Source organism: Pollicipes pollicipes, unplaced genomic scaffold (genome assembly GCF_011947565.3).
Source record: "Pollicipes pollicipes isolate AB1234 unplaced genomic scaffold, Ppol_2.1 Scaffold_5724;HRSCAF=6776_pilon_pilon_pilon, whole genome shotgun sequence".
NCBI lineage: Eukaryota > Metazoa > Arthropoda > Thecostraca > Pollicipedomorpha > Pollicipedidae > Pollicipes > Pollicipes pollicipes.
In genome coordinates this window covers 47,424,586-47,449,236 of record NW_023596746.1, presented here as the reverse complement: position 1 = coordinate 47,449,236, position 24,651 = coordinate 47,424,586, and the positions used below count along the sequence as shown (strand labels likewise).

The 24,651-nt window shown below is 58.9% G+C and overlaps 2 protein-coding genes across 5 annotated transcripts in view; one reads left to right on the top strand and one right to left on the bottom strand.

The window, feature by feature from the left end:
- The first annotated feature begins 15,140 nt into the window (after nucleotides 1-15,140).
- LOC119103692 (armadillo repeat-containing protein 2) lies at nucleotides 15,141-21,405 on the top strand. The gene is made up of 6 exons (XM_037227316.1): nucleotides 15,141-15,241; nucleotides 15,861-15,973; nucleotides 16,661-16,774; nucleotides 17,176-17,308; nucleotides 19,153-19,313; nucleotides 21,130-21,405. Exons 1-6 carry the CDS (start codon nucleotides 15,156-15,158, stop codon nucleotides 21,312-21,314), a joined length of 792 nt encoding a protein of 263 aa, XP_037083211.1. The 5' UTR covers nucleotides 15,141-15,155; the 3' UTR covers nucleotides 21,315-21,405.
- A 1,145-nt stretch (nucleotides 21,406-22,550) lies between these two features.
- The window catches only part of LOC119103567 (four and a half LIM domains protein 2), a 193,128-nt gene continuing 191,027 nt past the window's right edge, over nucleotides 22,551-24,651 (bottom strand). For all 4 annotated transcript variants that reach the window (XM_037227155.1, XM_037227152.1, XM_037227154.1 and 1 more), the window contains 2 exons: nucleotides 24,260-24,446; nucleotides 22,551-23,886 (listed from right to left, as the gene is read on the bottom strand). In XM_037227155.1, coding sequence (XP_037083050.1) covers nucleotides 23,729-23,886; nucleotides 24,260-24,446 — 345 coding nt within the window. In that variant the 3' untranslated portion in view covers nucleotides 22,551-23,728. The remainder of the gene's footprint in view (nucleotides 23,887-24,259; nucleotides 24,447-24,651) is intronic.

The window sequence follows — 24,651 nt, the reverse complement described above, 5'->3', positions numbered from 1 at the left end:
CGGCGGCAGCAGAGGCGTCGGCGGCGGCCCCGGAGGCCGGCGCCCGCCTGCACCCGGACGGCGCGCCGCTGCGCCGGCCGGTGGTGGCGCGCCGCGGCCGCAGCTCGTCGCCGCGCTCGCCGGCCGAGCCGGACATAGCGTACGCCGAGAGCCGGCCGGGCAGCGCCGTCAGCGATGCCGGCGACGCCGAGCCGCGCTCCCAGGAGCAGCAGATCCTGGCGTTGCTGGCGCGACTCACGCAGATGGCTGACAACGGTGAGTGCGGGCAGGGCGCTGCGGTCTAGCATTCGACTTCTGGTCTGGTCTGGTCTGGTTTGGCCCGGTGCGGTCCGGTCTGATCTGGTGTGGTCTGGTCTGGTCTGATCTAGTCTGGTGTGGTGTGGTCTAGTCTGATTTGGTCTGACAGTGAAGTCTGATCTGGCCTGGTCCGGTGCGGTCCGGTCTGATTTGGTCTGACAGTCAGGTGTAGGCTGACCTAGTCCGGTCTTTGGTCTGGTCTGTCTGATCAAGGCTGGTTCTCGGCCATTCAGCTAGCCGGCTGTCCGCCGACCGATCGGGTCGCCGCAGGGAGCCGCTAACCGAGCCGGCTCTCCAACTGTGACAGGTTAGAATGCTGCTGAGAAATACGTGCAAACGGATGCAGATGGTGTACTGGGGATATATATATATATATATATATATATATATATATATGTATATGTAATATATATATATATATATATATATATATATATATATATATACATAATTTTGCTCCTGTAGTCATGCGGCCACGTTTGCAGATTCTGAAAGCGCCAAATTGATTACTTTGGTTTCAGTTGTCGGTGTTTTTATCACACCTCATCTGCTGCGTGTGTTTACAAATATCTTAGCCGGAGGCTTTTAAACCACACCTTTACTGTTACGCGCGATCAAAACACATCCATGAAGCCCTGTTACTACTCGAAAAATCACTAGATGTAACGGTGTGGTCTTTTGATCCTTGGAAAAGATCTGCAAAATTTTAATCTGGAAAAAGAGGACACAAACTAACATAAAAAACAGATATGACAGAACTAACTGTTGGTCTCGGGATAAATTATAATGTCGTGCCTTCTGATGGTCATTTTCCAAGGCTTACCAGCGTTACAGAGATGTAAGATGCTACCCAAACAACGCCCTGGCTACCGCAGTGTCTGGCAAACCCTTGCAAAATTGACTGTGTTTTGGATCGTGAGATAAATATAAACTGATGAGCTAATGTCAGAAAAGGAGAAAATGCATTTCCACTTAACAGCCAAAATTATGCCACTTGTGGGCATCGCATTAGTCACAACACGCTATCAACTGATAACAAAATCGGCTAGTCGGCGTTAGCCCTGGTGATGTCTGGTCAGTCGGTTCTCATGCCTGTTCGTATGTCTGCCATCTGTCTGTCTGTCCTGTTGCTTGGCGTGGCGCGAGTACGGCAGTACGCGCCTAGTGCTGTCCCAGGGCAGCCGTCCTGCGTCCACACTGATACCACGCCTAGCCGCCGCGCGCCCGGCCTGGCTGGTGGGCCCGGCCTGGCTGGTGCGCCTCCACCAAACGTACACGCGAATCGATGCGGTCGCCCTGCGCGATGCTGTCAACTCGCCGTAGGTCGTGCGTCTGCCTACCAGCCGTGTACCTGCCCAGCTCCGGGCGGCGTAAGTGTGCGGCAGTTATTCTTGGCGCGTTCTCGCGTATCGAGCCAGTGCTGAGCCCCTTCACCGCATGGGTATGACAGACAGGACAGACGAGGCCTTTATTTGGATTGGCTCATTGTGGCAGCGCGGGGAACAGACAGCAACTCGTTCATTGTCGTCGGGAAATGTTTCTCACAATCAATAACGCAAGCCACCACTGATGGGTGACTGATTGTCAAAGAAGCGGTGTCCGGCTGCAGCCTAGCGGTCCATTGTGACCCGCCGACGGGGGAGGGGGTGGGGGGGTGGGGGTGGGGGGGGAGGGGGGGCACCGGACGTAGTGGCGCGCCGTTTGCCGGTAGTGTCACCGAGAGAAGCCTGGCTGATTTGGCGCGCCCTAGTGAGTTTGCTGCGGTCTGGCTGCTTTGCTGCGGTCTGGCTGCTTTGCTGCGGTCTGGCTGCTTTGCTGCGGTCCGGCTGCTTTGCTGCAGTCTGGCTAATTTGAAGAGGGCTGACCGATTTGTTGCCGTCCGTCGCTGCAGGTCCAGTCGCACGGCCACTGTGAAGCAGGGTTCGGTTTAAGTTACGGCCGGCACTCACGCAGCTCCGGCCGGAGCATGTATAACGTTACGACCGCTGCCGATGCCACGCTCGGCGGCAGTGAGCCGCTGCCGATGCCAAGCTCGGCGGCAGTGGGCCGCTGCCGATGCCACGCTCGGCGGCAGACAGTGAGCCGCTGCCGATGCCACGCTCGGCGGCAGTGATCCGCTGCCGATGCCACGCTCGGCGACAGACAGTGAGTCGCTGCCGATGCCACGCTCGGCGGCAGTGATCCGCTGCCGATGCCACGCTCGGCGGCAGTGATCCGCTGCCGATGCCACGCTCGGCGGCAGTGAACCGCTGCTGATGCCACGCTCTGTGACAGTGAGCCGCTGCCGATGCCACGCTCGGCGGCAGTGAACCGCTGCTGATGCCACGCTCTGTGACAGTGAGCCGCTGCCGATGCCACGCTCGGCGGCAGTCAGTGAGCCACGTTTAGGTACATCTGCCAGCCACGATCGCCGCTAGGCCGCCGAATTAAGCCTCTGCGCCTCTGGCCCCGCGGACGACGGTGGACGGCTGCCGCGGCGGGCAATCTGACATGTCGCGGGCCGGCGGACGGCCGACATCTGCGATGTGTCTAGCGTGTGATGCCGCCCGCGGCTGACACGGCTTAAAAGGCGATTCAAAGGCCAGAAGCCACCACTAATGAAGGGCGCGGCCGGTGTGGGTGGGGGGGGGGGGAGGGGGGAGGAGGGGGCAAACGTCAGGCTGTACGCATTTGAAGCTAAGCCATCACTGGACGAGGAACTTGTGCGATCCTCCTGGGGTGCTTTCGAAATGAATTTAGAACCACCGAAAGCACGAGGCTTAAAATTCGGCACGCGGCAATATTGAACACAATTCCTGAAAATACGAAGGCGATCCCGCTGATGAGATATCGTGAGTGACTTTTCGTAGGCAGTGGAAGGTACGTCGGTAGCATTTCACGTCCAGACGTTTGCGAATAGACGTTTGTCATACAGTGTGCATTTTAAAGCAACTGCGTGGATCTGCGCTATCCTTCCGAGTCTAATCGCACCATGTCGTACCGAATGATGGTGCGTTTTTAAAAGCATTTTGCAGTTTAGGTCGCCCAAGGTCAAGCCACGTAAAATGTATTAAAAGAAGGCGTATTTGAGAAATGCTGTCCTACGTCGCTTGCATCGTTATTCGCGCTCTGCTCTGCAGGCAACATGGTCGGCCCTTCGAAGCCAGGCACGGCTCTTGTGACCGGATTTGACTTGTCTCATCTATAGATGGGTTAGTACTGACACATGGCACGGTAGTCAGGGTCCGTGCAATGTCGTTTTCGTCACTGTCATTTATCGTCAGGACTCACACATGGGTCATTAGATATGCGAGAGGCCTAAATTCGTCATTTATCCCGGGTGAAATCACCTTGACCGACCAAAAGACACCTCTACGGTTGTTCAATGACGATAAACCGAAATGGTTTTACGCGGGCTATTCGACGCCGTTTTCAACCTGGGTCTATCTTGATCTTTGAAAGCAGCGGTTTCACAGGTACATACCTGGATAAAGTTGCAGGCACAGATACGGATCCATGCAGCAGCAGAGCGGCTTTATGATGACACTGGCTCCCTCCTGTGCCACGAGAGGGAGGCACGCGCATCCGGTGGTCTTTGAACCTGTGACAAGTGGCTGATGCCCGGCATAGGAGCGGTAACTGTGGTGCCGTCACCGCTGTCAGCAGCGCCTGGTGCGGGACTGGTCGTGTGTCCTCACTTGCGGCGTCGGGCGCGCAGCCGGGGTCTCGTCGTATACTTCTGTGAAAGTTTGCACCTGTCTTACAAAGCGAGGCAAAGCGCCCACTGTTCAACATGACCTGCTGGGGCTTGATGCGCAACAATCCTGTTTTGATCAAGAGTTGTTTGGACGTGGCCCACCTGCTTCACTTGTTGAATTATCGGCGTAGCATTCTGGCTTACGATCGGTTGCCAAGTAGCATTTACGTCAGCAATTTGTCGCGGAGCTCGCTGCGTGAAAAGCGCACATGTTTGCTTTCGTAGTTAGGGTGATATACACCCATTTCCAGGCGCGCTATCAGATATCGAACGTTTGCTAAACGTGTGCATTTATCAGAGTGGTTTCCATTGGTGCCAAAACGCAGTGCACCGAGCTCACCCGTACAAACACGCACCGTAAAGTACAGGAATCCTCTGCACATCGAAGCGGTGCTCTACGGCCTTGCCTCGGGCCGACAATACAGTTAGCGGGCCTGAATAGCATTCTTGAGCGGAACTTTGCACCGACCGTGCATTTAAGGTTATGATTAGGTAATGGTCGCGGTCATAGGGATACAATCTGCCAGCCGTGAGCATCGCACCATGTGACTGTTTGCGTTGCCGGCCTCATCGCTTCCACTGAAGTAGTCCGGCGCATCCGTGTCGTGCTGGATCGCTTCCCCACGGTCGCTGTTTGGCTTCTGTGGCAGGCGCCGACAACGAAGAGGTGCTGGCATCTGTCGTCGACCTTTACCAACTGCTCGCGGAAACCAAGCACCTGGGGCGCAGCTCGCCGCATCGCATCGCCGCGCTGAAGACCATCTTCCGGTTTGTGGACCGGCAGCACTCTAGGCTGCTAGTCCACATATCGCGGACCATCCTGGCGGTGAGTCCGCAGCTGCCGCCGCTGAGGTTGAAGTGGTGCTCGGTCTGGTGTACACCGGCGGACTTTCCGTCTCGCGGCACTGACCTGCCACCATCACCCAACCTTCTGTCGTCATTCACCGCTTGCTTAGAAGCGTTTACGTCCGTCGCCTTTCCTTCATTTACGGCTTGCTTTCGGATCCTCGCCACCTGGCGTGGCCGTCTATCTGGGGCAAGCCGCGGCTACCAGCCATGAGCGGGCTGAAGGCCCCGTCCCCCCCCCCCCCCCCCGCCCGCTGGCGGGAGACCCGTCCGCCCACCCGCCCGCCGCCCGAAGAGGGGCCCGTGCGTGTGGTCAGGCTCGGCAGCGGAGGCCCCCCAGCTGACCGCAGCCTGGCCCTGTCGCTGGGCTCTCGCTCCATTGCCGCAGCCCTGGAATGTCCGTGGCTAACCGGCGCGGGCTCTGGTCTTAAAACCGTGCCGCTCTTAAATGCTTGCGATGCGTGTGTTTAGCTTCACACCAGGCGACACTGTACTTAATACAGTATAGTGTCGCTTGGTCAGGAATATCAGTCGGAAAGTCCAAAATGTTTGGTCTTTCTTTGGGGCCTGGAGCCTGTTGGTGACAGCATCTGGTTTGGAGCCTTGAATTCAGCCCTTGGCTGGGCCAAACGTGCGTGGAATTAAAGCTGTTTGTATACATTTCCCGGCTAGTATTGGTGAAAAAACATGCTGGTAGGTATGCCTTGTACCCGAAAGCATCCTGGCCTGCGAAGTAAGATTGCTTTACAACGCTTTCTATTTCAGCTTCTCGTCAGCGGCAAGAACTTGATTAATGTTTGCAAGCTGGTTTTCAAAGTTGCGCAGGAAGATCAGAATGATTCACTCTTCCTGGAGGGCAATATTTTAGGTAAGAACAATATTTTGTTGATAATGTTCAATGCCATGCTTCAAATTTTTGGATTGTTGAAGGTTGTTAACGCACACCCTCGACCTTTGTTTATCGCCGAAGGGCATTTACGCACACCAATAATGGTAAAATGATCGCATTTGCCGTCATCTACGAAAAGCACGAGCCTGCAGCGACAGATCGGTATTACCGACCTCGCATGGTCGTGGATCCTGAAACGGCTCACACCCCACGCGGAGTGAGTGTATGCTGCTCCGCCGGCAGCGGGTCGTCGCCGGCCGCCATTTCGCTCGCCTCTTCAGTGTGGGACGTGCCCCAGCCGTGCGACCCTATGCTGCGCGTCGGGTGTCGCCGCCCGGGGGCCTCTCGCCGTTCACCGTGCGACCCTATGCTGCGCGTCGGGTGTCGCCGCCCGGGGGCCTCTCGCCGTTCACCGTGCGACCCTATGCTGCGCGTCGGGTGTCGCCGCCCGGGGGCCTCTCGCCGTTCACCGTGCGACCCTGTGCTGCGCGTCGGGTGTCGCCGCCCGGGGGCCTCTCGCCGTTCACCGTGCGACCCTATGCTGCGCGTCGGGTGTCGCCGCCCGGGGGCCTCTCGCCGTTCACCGTGCGACCCTGTGCTGCGCGTCGGGTGTCGCCGCCCGGGGGCCTCTCGCCGTTCGCCGGCGCCCAGCGCGAGCGACGGCGGCGAGGCGCTTACCGGTCGGCTGTCGGTCCGCCAGAGCACCTGCTGGAGACGGTCGGCCGCAGTAGCCCGCTGGAGGACGGCGAGGCCTGCGTCTACAGCTACGGCGCGCTCAAGTTCCTCACCATGAACGCCACGCTGGTGTCGCGGCTGATGAACCTCGGCATCCTCGACCTGGTTGTGCTGCACATGAAGCTCATCACCACCAAGGTACGGCGGCTGCGTGGCTGGCGCTGGCGCTGGCGTTGGCATTGTAGGGCTGGTGCTGGGATGGTGCTGGTGCTAGGGTTGGCGCTGGCGCTGGCGCTGGGTCTGGGGTTGGCGCTGGGGCTGGGGCTGGGGCTGGGGCTGGGGCTGGGCTGGCGCTGGCGCTGGCGCTGGCGCTGGGGCCGGTACTGGTGCTGGTGCTGCTGCTAGTGTTAGGGCTGGCGCTGCGCTGGGGCTGGGGATGGGGCTGACACCGGACTGAGGCTGGGGCTAGTGCGGGTGCGGATACGGATGCGGGTGCGGGTGTGGGTGCGGGGTGCGGGGTGAGATTGCTAATGATATCGGTGTGAAGCCGGGCGCGTCTAACACCGCTTTGGTATCGATGACTTGCTTAAAACAGTAGAACACATTGTATTCCAGCCACGATAAGATCCCCTAATTCTCTAGACACGTGCCGCATGTTTGCAGACAGCTTGGACAGCCCGTTTTAACGCCCACTCTTTTGCGCTAGAGACGTCACGTGTCGTGCCACCACCCACGAACCCAACGCGACGACACGAGTGCCAGCGCGCTATCCCGTGTGCCTGACCCCCGGCAGAAACTGGAGAGTAAGCGGGTGTCAGAGCAGACGGGCCACGCACTGTACCAGCTGACGGGCGTGCTGCGCAACCTGGCCAACGTGGAGGCGACGCTGCCACAGCTGGTGTCGTCCGGCGCCACCCGCGAGATCTGCAGCGTGCTGGCGCTGTTCTCGGCAGACATGGACGTCATCTCTAACGTGGCCCGCATATTGAGGTCAGTACCGCGCCGCAGGATCATGCGGTCTGAGTTCAGTACCGCAGGGCAGGGTCACATGGTCTGAGGTCGGTACCACAGGGCAGGGTCATGTGGTTTGAGGTCAGTACCGCGGGGCTGAGTCGTTCCCAGCCTGGACCGCGTCCTCAGGTCAATGCTGGAGGTCATATGTTGCCTCCAGCGTGGCCTGCGTGCTGAGCTCGTTTCGTGCACGTTCTTAGCAAACCCCCAGCCAAGAGTGGAGTAAAATGGCATGTTGTGTGACACATGAGCCAATGCGGATGCTTGTGCCGGAAGGAGCAAGTTGCGGTGCACCAGTGTAGGTCTTGTGGGACGCGGCGAAGGACGCGCCTTTAAAGCTGTCCGCGATACATGCGAACACTGGCTATATTGTCTGCAAACCCTGCCGGCACTGGAGCACACTGGCTGCTTAGCGCGACAGCAACATGCCAGAAGCGCCATGGCCTCTTGGGCAGTTTCTGTGGCTGTGCAGTGGTGGAGGAATACGGACAGCGTTATGATAAATTGCTTCGTTCCGGTGCTCGGACTGCTGGGGGCTGGGGTTGACGCCCACTATTTGGTCGCGTCCCTCGTCTGTGTGCGAACCGCCGGCCGCTAACTGCGCTCTACGGATAATGGCTGAAGCGCCAGCGGGCGCGCCCAAACGGGCTTCCCGCCTAAGCGGGTAACTCCGCCTGACCTTTAACGCCCAGACCTGCCGGCAAACAGTGACACGCAGTGGGCAGCGGCGGCTGCTCGGCGGCGCCTGTTCCGTTGTGACCGCGGAGGCGGCTATTGACCGATCGGTTCGGCCGCCTGTCTGCGGTCCGCTGGAGCCGGCGTGCGCTCCCATCGGCGCAGGTCCTGGGGAACGCGCCAGCTGTGCGCTGCCAGGGACGCATGGACGACGGAACGGCCGTAGGCGGAGGGCCAGACGGGGGGCGCTGGCCGGGGGGAAGGACATGGCAAGCTTCTAGGCGTCTGCTCCCCCCCTCTCTCTCTCTCTCTCTCCCTCTCTCTCCCTCTCTCTCCTTCTCTTTTCTGCAGTTGGGTTTCGCTACCACTCCCGAAGTTTTCGTGATTGGTTCCTTGCCGTTCCGTAATCATCACGAGGAAGAAAGTCTAAGACACGGAGACGTCTGTTCAAAGCCTCACACGTCAGGCAATGGGGCTGTTTGTTCGTGCATAGTTTTTATATGCCCATCCACCGCTGTCTTAAATGCCAATCCATCATTCATAATGTTTGTCCACCCATTACTTTTTTTAAAGCCAACCGCTGTGTTTTGGTCCGAGTAATGTCATGTGAGTGGCAACCACAGCTCAATAGCTTCGAACCTACTCGGTGTGTCAGGCGATACTGGCTTTTGCAGCTGCTGGACGGACTAGGCACGACTGGGGCAACACGCTCAATGTGTGAGGCGGTACTGGCTTTTGCGGCCGTTCGACGGCACGATTGGGGTAACACGCTCTTTGATCTTAACGGAACGAAGCGTCATATCGTTTCATGCAGGCTCTGAAGATAAAAAATTAGGAGCTGATAAGCCGTTTCGTCTTGAACATTCGGAGCTTCGATATTAAGTGTATATGGGGGCTGGTGGGGCCGGGCGCACCGCGCGCCTTTCTGACGCGTGGTCCATACACAGCTGGGGTGGCGGGAGGGTGGCGCCTCCGCAGGTCCTGCCGCCAGCCGGGCCGGGCCGGCCGGCCAGGCCCGGCTCCTGCCGTTGCGATGGGGATCAGCCGTGTGTTCCGCCGCCGTCGCTCAATAGCCGTGTGTCGGGCGCCCGATGGGCATGGCTGGTGCGCCGACCAGTATGGCCCGTGTGCGGCACAAACGGCGCGGCGGCCCGTCTGACCCTGGACACAAACGGCGCGGCGGTCCGTCTGACCCTGGGCATTCCGGACCCCCGGGAACTGACGGCCTCGCACAGGCTGTAGTGGAGCTGGTGGTGTTTGTACAGTGTGCAGTCGATGAGGGGAGCTGACGGCCCTATGGCTGGCCCAGTCACGAGCGTAGCCAGGTGGGGGGGGGGGGGGGGGAAGGGGAGGGAGTGGGTCTTATCCTTCCTTAGTCAACAATTCGACACTAGGTGCTGGTCGATTTCGCGGGCATTCAGTCCAAATTTCGTGGGAGGTCGGAGAAATTTGGCATTTCTCCTGAGAAGGTTTTAGCTGTCTGTCTGCCTTCAGCACGGCCCAACCTTATACCGATAGCAGCCCCGCACAGTCCTGGCTTAGACTAACCATCTCTGGACAGTGTGGCCCGGTACAGCGTATGTACACGCCGGCTGTCAGAACCACGCCAAACGCCGCTTGGAACTTTCGTTAATTGCAATCGGTCAAAGTGGGCTAAGCAATTAAAATGTTATGGGTTAATCCGTCAGTTCCTGGAAATTGACGTGGACCTGGATCTCCGGCATTACCATATCACTTACCTAAACCCAGCGGTACACGAGCCGTTTTACTGTTGTGCTTCGGTTTTCCAACTTTGCGTACTGACTTGACGCCACTTGAAAACTAGCAAGCTGGGGTGGAGCTTTGTATTTTTCCGAAGAGGCGGCCCCCCCCCCCCGCTCCAATGTCGACCCTCCTTCTCCCCAAATATCACGGCAACTCAGTGCTCAATGCGCTGAGGAAAGATCCTGGATAAAGTGGTCTGGCCTATGCCAGACTATTAGGAGAATAAAACCACCAAATTCTGCACAACTATTACGATGTTTGCGTGGTGTTACAGCGCGAGACAAGTTGTAAAAGTGGTAGTGTTTGAAATAGTGCGATTGTATTGTTTTGGTTGAGATATTTTTCATTGGAATTAGAACCCGTGGGCAGATAACCCAGAACCCAATCAGTCTGATGTCGGCTAAAAATAAATCTGCCTAGCATTCTGATAAACATGTGGTACGTAATGAACACAAATTATCGCGTTTGACATTGCCACGTAATTTGTATTCGTGTTTGACCTTACAAATATATTACCGGCAGGCATGTGTCTGGCTTCCACTGTTGATTTCTGGCACCCCATTCCCCTCGACAAAACGAGGCCCTGGGTCCCTCGTTTCGGCTGGTTCTTACATTGCCACCAGATTACCACTTTCATTACCACTTTCATTTCATTACCACATTTCATTACCATTACCATTTCATTACACCGTGGTTCTTGGGATTACACGGGTTATTTTGCAAACGCCAAGCTTTGGCTCCTGGTTCTCGCTGATTGTTGCTAAACTCAACATACGATTATAAGGCAGGCCGTTGGTGGTGGGCAGCGCCAGGAGCGGGGCCGTATCTCAAGGCCAGGATTTCTCGCCGCGTAGGATGAGCCGGACGGTCACGTCGTCCGGCGCCATGACCAGCGCCAGGAACGTGAAGCCGAGCGGACGACATTCTGTGACGTACGGACACCCGTAGCTCGGCCCGTAGCCGCGGACAGGCGTGACGGCCCCGGGATTGTAACGCCGTTAACGAGTGGGACGACGCCCACCTGCGGGCGCAAGGCCAAGCAGGTCCGGAGCCAGCAGCATGCCACTGCTGGTGTCACACGGGCTGGTGCTCACGCCCGGTGAACAGCTCTGTCAGTTTATGATATTCAGTATATTGAAAATGATATACTTCCAAGATGGGTTGAGTGGTGTTCGGTCGTTTTTCATACTCTACCACATCCCATGACACCTATCACCCAACCAAGATGATGCTTGACACCAGACAGTGCACAGATCACTGACACAGCCATACTTCCCATAGCAATCCCTTAAATAACGGCCAAGAAACATCACCTCATTGTTAAACTCATCTGAGTCAACACTTATCAGCATATGATGGCAGATTCCCGATGCCGACGCCCACTATGGTTTCAAATCCCAAGCCTTACCTCGATAATTTTGATTGGGACTGTCATAGAACAGCGTCACATCACTGTGTCAAATAAGCCGTTGAAGCCAAATGAGCACCTCCAATAAAAATAAACGGCATGGAACTTGACAGCTGGGTTTCATTCATTCTTGCCAGTGCCAACTCTGAGGTAATCCGAAATTCTACGCTTGAAATCAGTCGGATATCTCTTGCAACACCGGAATTTCGCGCACTACCGACCGAGGCAAGAACAGCGCTCAGTACGAGCTTTTTCCCGATGCCGCGGGGTTAACCACCACGGCAGCCGAGGTTTCACGGGGCTGAAGCTGTGACGACACCGATTCCTCTGACTAGTTATAGCCTTAGATTGACGTCCGAATTCACAGCAGGGGTTTAGAAACAGCGACACTTTTTGTCATGCTTTAGATACTGAGAACACCTACCTGCGCACGTCTGTACTTATGGTACACTTCTATCCTTCAAATAAGATTGGCTGAAGTGGCACGCCCAGGATTGCGCCCGGGAGGTGCCAGGAAGCAGACCCCCCCCCCCCCCCCCCCACCCTCTGCGTGTCAACATTCAGCATTCAACATCCTTCATCGTTTCCCTATAGCTCATCCACGAAAACTGGAATCCATCACACGCGCAGACGCCCCCACGCACCACGTGCGGAAAGGATGACGTTCCAAGCTCAGTTGAAAATTCGGGAGAAAAGGTTGACGGTCTCTTCGTTGACGGGGGGAAATATATTACAGGTGAATGATCCAGTTCATTAGTAATTCAATCAAATTCAAACATCAGTAATTAACTGGGCGTTTTAGAGACCTTTGACATGGTGGCTGTGCTAGCCTGTATTGAGAACAGCCTGGGGTTGCAGCAGCGATCGAAGCCCACGGTGTTATTGTGCTTCAGCGTCGCATGGGCCTAACTCAGTGGGCGCTTTTCACGACGGTAATGTTGTTTAGACCAGGCTATTCAGTCTGAATACTGGCGAGACGGAACACGACTTATGGCTAACTGACTCACGAAGCTGCGTCACAACTTACCGCTGAACCAGGTAAACAGTCTCGCCAGTTCGACTAATACATGAGCGGATGTTTTATGACTTAGTCTTGTTCCACTCCCAACTGCATGTAGATGATGCACAGAGCTGAGCTCCTTCTCATGTTTGCGGGTTCTAGCCGCAAGTTGGCGAGATTGTGGCGCGGCGTCTCCGCCCGCTGATCAGAGCGTTGACAGAGCTGCCGGCCCAGCTCGTCTGTAACGGAGCGTTGACAGAGCTGCCGGCCCAGCTCGTCTGTAACGGAGCGCTCGTTGTCGGCCGCCGCTGCGCAGTATCTGGGCCGTCGCGTGGCGGCGCCGGTGTCCTGCACTCTCGGCCCCACGCGACAAGTGGGGCCGCTCGAGAGCGCTCGGCTCGGCCCACCGACATGCCGACGGCCCTGCAGCTCGCCGCGACCCGGTCGAGATAACGACAGCATACGGCATATGCTCGTCACAGCTGAGCTGTGGTAATGGCGCGTGGTCTTGCATAGACACGCTCAGGCTAACGTCTCTGCGTCGCTACGGCGATTGGCGTTTGGCATCGGTGATTAGCCGTAGGAGGACCGGCCGTTTGGCGTCGGTGATTGGCCGTAGGAGGATCGGCTTTTTGGCGTCGGTGATTGGCCGTAGGATGATTGGCCTTTTGGCATCGGGGCTCTCATGTCGTCATGTGGCGTGACGTCAACTCGTTATAACGCCAGGCGCGTGGTGCTTCCCCACGCCCTGTTATCTTGCTGTCGCGCGTGCCCCGGCAGGGGCAGGGGTGCCACCCCCACCGTCCCTGGCATCACCAAAGGCAGGTGGTCACACCAGAGTCAGAGTCGAGTGAGTCGCCGCGCTTGCTACAAAGAAGAAGAGAAAATAACTCAACAGGAGCGAGCGATACCGTAAACTCATGGTTCCGCCGCACGCCCGCACGTCATGGTGCCCACGGCCTCGGTCGGCGCGAGCGTGACGTGAGGTGCCCGCCTGACCGGCGCCTGTTGGCTGCAGCATCATCTCGACGCACGACGCGTGCTGCGAGCAGCTGGTCAGCAGCGACCTCAGCTTCCGCGCCTGCATCAAGGTGCTCAAGAAGTACCCCGGCGCCAACGCCATCGTGGTGCGCCTCGGCTACGCGCTCGGCAACCTCATGGCCCGCTCCGAGCCGGCCCGGGTCAAGGTGAGGTCAAGGTCGTGGGGGTTTGCTGATGCTGGCAGCGGCCGAGGTCAGGGCGGCGGCGCCTGAGCTGGTGGAGGTCGGGTGGGACCACTGTCAGGGGTGCTGCGATCTGAGCAGGCCGCGGAGGTTTGGCGCCACGACCGGTCTGATGTGCCAGGTCGTGTTTGGGTTGGTGGTCGGACAGGACTGGGTCTGAGTGGGCTGTGTGGGACCCTATCAGCGCTGTGAGCCATGCAGCCATCGGTGGAGTACTCTGCTCGCCTGCTGCGGCGCTGTCACATTTCGAGCGCCCTCAGGTACCCAGACGCTCTGCGGGTCGATGAGGCCCAGATTGATTCAGCCTGATATGTCATAGCCTTTGGAGTTGGACCGCTGGTATGGGAGACTCAATGATATCAATCAGCGATTTGTAGATAAAATGGGGCTTTTGACCTTCACTTTAATATTCCACATTCATCCATGTTCAACATGCAATCACATTTCGATATCTGACGTCTGATAGCGTTCGGTAGCGCACCGTTACACCGCCTGCCTTCAGGACGTATGCGGAAATATTTATGACTCGGAGCAGGCGCCAGCGCTGCCCGAGCAAACCAGCCACATTCCAATCCCCGATCCCGTTTGCCCGACGTCTGCCCGCCAACTTTTCTCCGCCGGCTGTGAGACCGGCGACCGAGTCCGCGTCCTGACGGCGCCGCGCTGGCCGCCGGCAGTTCTTCAAGGAGGCCGACGCCCTGGACACGCTGCTGCACCTGCTGGAGCTGTACTCGCGGCAGACGGCCGCAGCCCGGCCGCCGGAGCAGGCCGAGCCGGCGGCCGACGGCGCGCCGCCCGACCCCGGCGCGCTCAGCGGCACGCCGGAGGACGTCATCGTCAAGGTCTGGATGTCTGGGTCTGATGTCTGGGACCGGCGCGGTACGGGGCTGCTGGTGGCGTCACCGGCGGCGCCCCAGGAGACGTCATCGCCAAGGCGCGGCTGGCACGGTGGAGGGGCCAACGGATTCCCTCACCGTGCGGACTGTTGTGCGTGGAAACCTGAAGACCTTGAAATGCACTGCCGTGTTTTTGTGGTCTGCGTGTCGTTCGCTAGCAAAGTGGGGCGGTGTTTTTCACGCCAAGTGCGATGGCCAGGCGAAATCGATTCAGCCCAACGTAATTGGGAACCAGACCTTGCTTCGAGTCAAATTTACTTATCAAATCGCGGCTTGAATCAGCTGATGATTCAAGCACGTTGGCAAGGTTGGTTCTGACCTTTGAATAAGACAAAACGCCATGTTTTCGGGAATCGAACTGGAGTGACTCAAATGCAATCAGACATCGCCAGTAGAAGACCACGTGGCAACCACTTGGCCGTAACTTCAGAAACTGGCCATGCCATCCAAGGAACCTGTAGACTGCTAATAGAACGGGCGGAATTATATGTATTGCACTCATTTTGGGGGGAGGGGGAGGAGATGGTGAATCGGTGCAGCCGAACCCAATGCGACTTGAATGGCGAATGTTTAGTACTCAGGCACATAGTTACCGGATAAACCTCAGCAAAGCAAAGCCTATACCGCTCTCAAAGTAAGCCCAGTGTGCGGCGACCGCAGCCTGACTCGGGCCGCTGGCGCGGCTCCGCGCGGTAATGGCGGCCGATGTTTCAGCTGGTGCGTGTGGTGGCCAACATGGTGATCAACGAGGAGGTGGGGTCGGTGGTGTCCGGCTCGGCCGCGTGCCTCAGCGTGCTGCTCGGCGTCCTCCGCACACATAGGTCAGCCGGCAGGCGGTGACCTCGGATAGCACGCAGCTGGTGACCTCAGACAGCCAGCAGCCGGTGACCTCAGACGGTCAGCAGCCGGTGACATCAGCCGGCAACCAGTGACCTCAGACAGCCAGCAACCGGTGACCTCAGACGGCCAGCAGCCGGTGACATCAGACAGACAGCAGCCGGTGACCTCAGACGGCCAGAAACCAGTGACCTCAGACAGACAGCAGCCGGTGACCTCAGACGGCCAGCAACCGGTGACCTCAGACAGACAGCAACCGGTGACCTCAGACAGACAGCGCCCGCTGGGACCATGGAATGTCTTTCCGACATTATAACCGAGGCTTGGCTTTGACGGGGACCATTTGCAGGCCACCCGGCGAAGGGCTGGGCTGGTGATACATAGCGCGTCATTGTTACGTGTACAGCTCTCGTCAGTTAGCGAGATGGTCGTCTCAGGTTTAGCGGGAAACTTGAGGGAAATATGCGGGGAATTCGCGCTTGGATCTGTATTTCCGCTGCGACAAGCCAGGCTGAGGTGAGACCTCACTCTCGCGAGAGTCTTCGTGCCAGTGTGGAGTCGCGCGGTGACCTGACTGCCGCCCATCTCCACCGGCGCCGACAGTGTGGACGAGCACGAGGAGCTGGTGCTGTCGTCGCTCTCGATGCTCAACAACCTGACCTTCTACGCCACCGAGGAGAGCGTGGTGTTCGAACGCCAGGCCGAGGTCACGCACTGTGAGTGGGACTCAGCTGCGGGGGGTCCGCAGAAAGGCAGATCAGGGCCGGTGCCGGCGCCGGACCGCTCTGACCGGGGTCGGCGGAGGTGTCGGCAGGGTGAAGACGTCTCCGTCAGGCTGAGGAACAGCCATTGTCTCCAGCCTGTATGTAGCTAAGCCACTTCTACTAACCGTGCAAGTTAGAAGAACGTTATACAGCTTTGATGCTCGAGCTGTACATATTTTGATGCATTTTAAATCAGTGTATATAATCATCGTGCTTGTGACGAGGCCCTGACAGTGTCGCGACAAGCAGGCAGCGCGCGGCACTTGTAGCGACTGGTGGATGCACCCTCGCGCCACCTTTCTGGGTATGTGCGTGTTTGGTGTTCGAGGCATTGACGCTCCTGATACGCGCGTCCCGTGGAAGCACGTATCGCGTGCGACTCGGTGCCAGTTTGGCCGCCGCCAGTTATTTAGGGTTGTCGGGCGGCTGGTCCGGCCCAGATCGATCAGCAGGCGTCGCTGATCGATCGGCCGAACATCTCCACATATCGCACGCTCCCGGGCCGGGGCCAGTCAACCGCCTAGCTTATGCTATAGATATTGGAAATCGATAATCGACGCTGCATATTACCACCACGCTGAGGGGCTCTGTTCATTGCCAAGGTCGGCGGGGTCACCGCGTGTCCGTTCGCTTCTGCAGGCCTGTGCGGAATGCTGAGGCACGAGCACACCGAGTGTCAGATCGAGGTACTTCGAGTGTTTGGAAATCTCACCAGGTGGCCAGCCGTCAGGGAGGCTCTCGCCGACAGACAAGGTCAGGCGTGGGGACAAGCATAGGCCGTATTTTGCCCGGACGGAATCATGACCGGACACAGCTGGAGGCCTTCGATGGACGCAAAGGCGGTGGAGGGTCATGACGTCACGCGTGCGCCGCCACTCAAGGGCTGAACCGAGTGTCGTGTTCCGTCATGCGCTGCGAAACGCGCAGGCTGATGCGAGTCTCTTGTTTGGCACTTAAACTGATTGATTCCCGACCTCGTTGCGTGCTCCCTCACTGATTGGTGCGTGTTCCTGTCTGATGTGCTCTGATTGGTGTGAGACCACACCTTTTGTGGGTTGGTTAGACCCCGACCGTCGTGCTGTACGCTGATTGGTGACGCACGCGAACTGGCGCCCCTCGCTGTCCGCTGATTGGTGCGTGTCGGGTGTCGCCAGTGGTATCGCGGCTGGCCGGCCTGCTCGACTCGGACAACCGCGAGCTGGTGTACACCACCGTGGGCGTGCTGATCAACCTGATGACAGACCCCGGAAAGCGACAAGATTTTACCAGCTTCGGCGGCATCGACAAGTGAGGCTTGGCCGGGCCAGGCTGGCCTTCAGAGCCACGTGGCGGCGCTGGCAGCGATGACCAACGACCATCCTCAGAGACCATTGTCAGCGCGACCGACATATGCACGACCGACATATGCAGAACGACACCCCCGAGACCATTGTCAGGGCAACCGACACATGCAGAACAACAGCCCCGAGACCATTGTCAGGGTAACCGACACATGCAGAACAACAGCCCCGAGACCATTGTCAGGGCAACCGACACATGCAGAACAACAGCCCCGAGACCATTGTCAGGGCGGCCGACATACTCAGGACTGCCTGTCCAAATTGTTGACGCGCTCGGACGGGGGTCAAATTGACCTCCCGAGGGGTTTTCCGGAATACTTTCCGAACAGAGCGGCCACGCCGCGCCAAATTTTGCGTAACTGTAGACAATTGAATAGCAGATCGTGTGGCGTAAAGAAATTAGATGTAATTTGTAAGTTCGCTGACCTACGGCAGGTCAAAGTCGGCCCATGGATTCAGCGGTGAATTTCTGGGGAATCGTTTGATATGGTGGAACAACGGAGTGTTAAACGAAGCCAGACATCTCTGAGATACTTCCTTAGGCAGCACAACAAGTGAATGATCAAATTCCGTTGACGTAGGTCAGGTATGAAGGTCAAACTAAAGTCAAAACGAATCTGTTTTATTATTCTAGGGTTTGCTTTACGTGGCAGTTTCTGGTGCTTGTTTCGAATTGATTGATGGCAGGAATCGCATAAGACATGGTCTATGGACTTTTTAAAAGTCAGAATAGGTCACGGATCTAAAAAGACCCAGGTTAACATTTTGTTTTTAGGAACATACTGCCTAGCGTAATATTTGAAGCTCATTCAAATGCTAAACTCAAAGCAGTCTTTTCTGATTTTGGTTGCAATGATCTTCAAAAGGTCAAAAAGGTCACCGACCTTAAATGAGCACGTAACCTTTTGCTTAGAACAGGTATCTCGGTTATCCAGGTTCTGGGGACACTGGAGACCGACTTAGTGTTTGACCTTGCTTGGCCTTATTCGACCCTAAGGTCATGACGTAGGAACCCCGAACTTTAAGATATCGGGGGAGGGGTCAAATTGACCCTCCCCCGACCGGAGGAAAGGGTATCCCACCGGCCACCTGGGCGCGTCTTAAGGCTTGGGGGGATTATCCAGGCGAATGACAGCTATCGCCGGGTGAGGAGTTGTGTGATTCTGTTAGGCGAACATCATTTGGGTTTGGACCAGGAACACATCAATATCTACCTCGGGGTAGAAATGTGGCGTTGTGGTGACCTGCTCACTGATGCCCAGGCGTCCGTTCTCCTACACTGGGAGCACGGACATCGAACCACGTGGAGATGATTGTCAAAATCATAGGCACCGCGAGCGGCAAAATGGAAGCCCTCCCGAAATGTGTGTATGGGGTGGGAGCGCGTCGGCCATTTTCGGCCATTTCTTTCCAGTCAGCGCCCAGTGGGCTAATGATGACTTTTCTTTAGAATATTGGGAGGTTACAGCCCGTTCTCCTTGCCTAACCCCGTTTCCTCAGCTTACCGTGTTCGTGCTCTGTAACGGTGTAGTCTCGGGGATTTTGTAGCGGTTTTCGCGGAAGTGCCGCGTTTCTCTTCACCCATGACGCGCACGACACCGGCGGTGGGTCGGCACCTCACTACAGGGAGTGTGGCGCCGGTCCCGCCGGCCGCCCCAGAACTGGACCATACTGGCCGCCGGGCGTATGTGCGGCCGGTCCGTCGGCCGGCGCCGCCCGGTGCCGGCCGTGAGCGGCGTCCGGCGCACCGTACACACCCAGCTGACGGGTGCGCCCGCTGCTGCGCCGCAGGCTGGTGCTGGTGCTGGAGGACTTCGGCTACAGCGACTGGCAGCTGGCGGCGCTCGTCTGCAAGGTGCTGTGGAACCTGGGCGCCGACACGGACGACGTGGGCCAGGTCTTCTCCGAGCAGCAGGCCGACCAGCTGGCGGTCGTGCTGGACGAGTACCTCGGTGGGTGTCGCTATGGGCCCGACGCGGCCGTGCCTGGCGCTGGTCTGTCTGGTGATGTCCATGTGTGGGCCGGGGCGCCGCCGTGGGTGTCGCTATGGGCCCGACGCGGCCGTGCCTGGCGCTGGTCTGTCTGGTGATGTCCATGTGTGGGCCGGGCCGCCGCCGTGGGTGTCGCTATGGGCCCGACGCGGCCGTGCCTGGCGCTGGTCTGTCTGGTGATGTCCATGTGTGGGCCGGGCCGCCGCCGTGGGTGTCGCTATGGGCCCGACGCGGCCGTGCCTGGCGCTGGTCTGTCTGGTGATGTCCATGTGTGGGCCGGGCCGCCGCCGTGGGTGTCGCTATGGGCCCGACGCGGCCGTGCCTGGCGCTGGTCTGTCTGGTGATGTCCATGTGTGGGCCGGGGCCGCCGCCGTGGGTGTCGCTATGGGCCCGACGCGGCCGTGCCTGGCGCTGGTCTGTCTGGTGATGTCCATGTGTGGGCCGGGCCGCCGCCGTGGGTGTCGCTATGGGCCAGACGCGGCCGTGCCTGGCGCTGGTCTGTCTGGTGATGTCCATGTGTGGGCCGGGGCGCCGCCGTCGGTGTCGGTGTCGGCTGTCTGGGACCGGGCCGGGCCGTCTTGGTGGCTGGCGCACCCGTCGACGTGCTGCGTCTCGCTGCGTCTGGGTCTGTGTGGAGCGCTGCCGGACGCGGTGTTGCGGATGCGCCCGCGATTTCTGGGCGTCGAGTTGTCGGGTTGTCTGGTGACTGACAAGCAGCGCTTGATCGTGTCAGAATCGATGTGACCGGTGCTTCCGTACAAGTCCGCAGACCCAGCCCACAGGCGAAGCCATATGCCTGTCAATCTGTACATGCCGAACGGAACCTGTCTTGGGCTCTACTTCAACGTGTTACGTTTTGGCCTGGCCCAGTTTGGGCTGGCGTTCAAAGCGTTTCGTTGCGCCTGTGAACGGCATCGCTTTCTGCGCCTAGTACTGTATATTGCTGGTGATCTGGTACTTCATAGGCACTCATACCGCGCCGCTGCTGGGAGGTCCCAATTTGACACTCATACCGCGGTGCTGCTGGGAGGTCCCAATTTGACACTCATGCCGCGGTGCTGCTGGGAGGTCCCAATTTGACACTCATACCGCGGTGCTGCTGGGAGGTCCCAATTTGACACTCATACCGCGGTGCTGCTGGGAGGTCCCAATTTGACACTCATACCGCGGCGCTGCTGGGAGGTCCCAATTTGACACTCATACCGCGGTGCTGCTGGGAGGTCCCAATTTGACACTCATACCGCGGTGCTGCTGGTAGGTCCCAGTTTGGTACTCATACCGCGGCGCTGCTGGGAGGTCCCAATTTGACACTCATACCGCGGCGCTGCTAGGAGGTTCCAATTTGACACTCACACCGCGGTGCTGCTGGGAGGTCCCAATTTGGTACCGATACCGCTCCGCTGCTGGGAGGTCCCAAACTGATGACGGAAGGAGAATTAGCCGTGCGGAGTGGACAGCGCCGCTCCACACATGACTGGCGTAAACGTCCTTGATCCATATCTAGCTAAACACACACTTTGTCGTTCGCTTACTACCGTACCCCAGTTGCGATTCAGCGCGTTATCTGACCACAGCATGCGAGCATCAATACAGGCTCGTAGGAGCCATGGAGGTGGGCTTTGCCCGCAGGTGCCTGGCGCCGTGCCGACCCCACGGCTCGCGCCGGCGCCGGCCGCGGGTCAGCTCCGCCTGGCGCCGGGCGCGGACTGTGCTGAGACAAGGAGCGACCGGCCGCCGCCGGCGTGTGCCCGCCTGACTGTATGGAGCGTGTCCGCAGATGACGAGGTGTTGTTCCCGGAGACGGGGCTCACAGCCGAGGAGCAGCAGATCGCCACCATGCTGCGGCCCCTCTGGGAGGAGTTCGCCGACGTGGCCGCCAGCCTCCTGGAGAAGCTGGACGAGTCGCTGGACGCCGCCGCCGCCGCCGCCGCTGCGCCCACTGAGCACACCAAGACCGCCTAGACGACTCCTCCGCCACCAGCGCCGGCGCCGGCCGCAGACAGCGAGTCCCTCCGGTCGGGAACAGCACCGCGAGGTATAGGCGGCACCACCAGCGGTCGGTGCTCTGCTAGGGGACGCGGCTGGGCCCTGGGGCGCCAGTGGCGGTGACGCGGTCCACTCGTCTGCTGCCAGGCGTGGCTGCACAGCTGCGGTGGTCACGCAGCGGCTGCGTCCGAGCGCCGGCGGGCAAGGGCTGCAGTGTCAATTCTTTGGGCCATGCTTCGGCCTCGGCGGGCTGCGGCCCTGCGTCGGGTGACATGTCGCGATCACCGTCTCGCTGCTGTGCCCGTTACGTGGCCGGCGACTGATCCTTGTTCTGTTTTGTATTTTTGCGCTCCGAGCTGGTGGTACCCCGCGTCGGCCGTCTGTCCGCGACCGTCAGCGGCACCAGAGTGACGCCAGTGTCGTCTGGTGGGCGCCGCCGCCGCCGCCGCGCTTTAGCGCCGATGATCGAACTCGGCTGCCTTCACCCGGTGCCGAGCCTGCTGTTCGCCTGCCTGGCGCCGCTCCTGACTGTGTCTGCGGCGTGTGACGCCGCTCCTGACTGACTGTGTCTGTCAGCCGTGTCGGTCTCCTTCACCGCGTGACGAGACTTGTTTGGCAGCCTCGGTGGTGGCGTGGAGCCTCACTGGCAGCTCCCCGCCGACCGTTGGACCGGACGTGCGCAGGGCAGAGGGTGCCGCACCTTGTGGAGCGGCCGCGGCGCGCCGCGCCCAGCCCGGTTCCCCGAGGGCGCGGGTGTCGGAGCCTGCCTCGCGGCGGCGTGTTTGACTGTGATGACGTGTGATCAGGGGTGACCTTTGCCGCGAGCGAGCGTGGCGTCGTACTGTGGAGGCTGCGGCACCGGCCGCCGGGTGCAGCTCTGTCCTGTCACGCACCGCTCGCTGCTTGCTGTCGGGCCGAGACGTGGCCTCCGGCGCCCGCCCGCCGTTTGCCGCCCTCGGGCCGCCCAGCCGCCCGAGGGCGCGCAGTCCGGCGGACGCCGTGTTCAAACAGCCCCCCAGCTCGCGGCGCACTGGCGGCTCAGCCGTGCCGGCGGAGCGTGCGGCGGCGCTTGTAGCGCGGTGTCGAGCACGATGCGTGTACTGTGTGCCTGTCGGTGGTGCTGGGAAGCTGTGCACCTCTCTTGGTTCTCCCGACGTCCTGGTCGAAATTCTCCGCTGACACGTTTTCCTCGGAATAAAGGACACCGTCGGCAATGGTTAATCAAGCGTTTATTTCCTTCCACAAAGCGAAATATTAACAACAGCCAACATACATAAAAGATGGAGAAGTTCAAAAATAAAAAAAATACTACCCACATGACATTCGAGGGAGAGCTGTTGAACGAAACAAAGGAAACAAAAGAACAACAATCCAGAACAGGGCAAGAACAGAGAAAGAGCTAGCTACGGATCCTCGGTGGAATTTCGAATTTGCTCTGTCGCTGGTCGCTGCTGCGGACGGTCGGCGCCGGCCGCGCGCCGATGGCTGGCCTTGCCGGCTTCTCCCGCGTCTAGTCAAGACTCTGCATGGCACTAACGGGATATCGTTACTTCTATACGCTTGGGGCAACTGAAAGTTATATGTATGGGTGGGAAGGGCCTGGGTTAAGGTGGAAGGAAATATATACGTTCATCTCCCTTACCCATACATGTAGCCTTGAGACAGTAAGGCCCCCAAGTCCTAGCTGTAAGGCATTTTCGTGTGCCGCATTATTTTTCCTATGTACAGTCGAACAGCACTCGCTCGAAGAATTGCTACGCACGGAAAATAAATACATCATCTCAAGTCAGCATGATCCCTACGGGTAAAACGCAATCGAAGTGAAGCAGGGCCGACTAGCAGTTGCAGTATATCACGCTCTCCCCCGGGCAGTGCCACGCCCGTGTTATCGTGTGCTCTCGCCGGGGCGCCCTCTGCACTACCGGGTTAATGAAGATCGGGTTAGTCAATCGTGTCGACACGGCGTGCCCTCATTCAATCCGCTTTACGACGGCGCGGTACCAGGTACCCACGTCCGCGTGTGCCTGTCTGTCTCCCTGCCTGTGTGCGTGTAACGTCCTGTCGTGTGATGCGTGTGACGTGTGAACGCGCGCTTCGGGCGCCATCTGCGGCGCCAGCGTTCGCGTGCCTGGGTTAATCTTCACGTCTAGCACCCCTATGTATAAAATTGCTCATGATATTGCACGCCTAACCATTCGCACCACGACGCATTCACACGCAAATGTCTACCAACACAAAATAGAGAGAAGTCGAAGCCAGACGGCCGGACCGCCGCCGCCGCCGTCGCCGCCCTGCTCTGCCCCGCCTGGCCGTTGCGCACGCTCATCCGTCCTCACGCGGCCGCTGCCGCTGCTTCAGCTTCCGCCTGCCGTCGACAGGTGGCGGCGCGCTCACATTAGTCGTTGCTTGGCGCAGTCCGGGCAGAGGATGTCCGAGGCGTCTGTGATGAAGCCCTTGCCCACCAGCGAGTTGCTGCAGGTGGCGCAGATGAAGCAGTCGTTGTGCCAGTGGCGGTCCTCGAACGAGATGAACCGCGTGCCGCCGATGCCTGCGCGGCGAGAACGGCGAGTTAGGGCTCGTGCCTATGCTGCGGCACCGCCGCGCACCCGCCCATCAATGGCACAGCGGCGCACCGTAGTCAGCGGCGGCTCCGGTTAGACACGGGGCAGCTACGTCGGTCACGAATACCGATCCACTGGCCACCGGCCGCACGTGAACTACACGCATCTGGATGCAGCACAATTTACCATGGCAATGCTAAGAAGTCTCGCGGTAACCCACATTGCTCTGAACGCAACGAACGTATCGCAGCACCACGACAGCCCAGCCCAGCCTGCCGCCGCCGCCTGGGCAGCCTGGCATCCCCTGTGAGGGCCAGTGGTCCCCGAGGTCCAGCGGGGCAGCGGCCGGACGCCGCTCACCGGTGATGGGCCGGGTGCACGCAGTGCAGCGCTTGGCGAACAGCTCGCCGAAGCAGTCGGCGCAGTAGGGCTTCTCGTCGCGGCTGGTGAACCGCTGGCCGGCCAGGCTGGTGTTGCAGTTGGTGCAGGTGAAGCACTCGCGGTGCCACGGCTGCTGCTTGTACGTCACGCCACCCGTGGTGATGATCTGGCGGCGGGAGGGACGGTGTCAGCGACGAGGCGAGAATGAGCCGGCGCGCCGGCAGACATCCGGACGGCGGCCCGGCACACATGTCAGCAACATACTGAATTTGGACGCAGACTAGTCGCATTGATGATGGTCACCTTAGAGCGTCGATAGCTAGCTGGCACAGCGCATATGGTAATTAGAGTGGGGCGACATACACAATAAA

What these genes read in the sequence shown, in the direction of transcription:
- LOC119103692 (XM_037227316.1), top strand. Translation starts at nt 15,156, where the DNA reads ATGGTGATCAACGAGGAGGTGGGGTCGGTGGTGTCCGGCTCGGCCGCG. An exon ending in GGCTCTCGCCGACAGACAAG is followed by an intron (nt 16,775 to 17,175) that starts GTCAGGCGTGGG and finishes GGGTGTCGCCAG; the next exon opens with TGGTATCGCGGCTGGCCGGC. An exon ending in AGCTTCGGCGGCATCGACAA is followed by an intron (nt 17,309 to 19,152) that starts GTGAGGCTTGGC and finishes GCTGCGCCGCAG; the next exon opens with GCTGGTGCTGGTGCTGGAGG.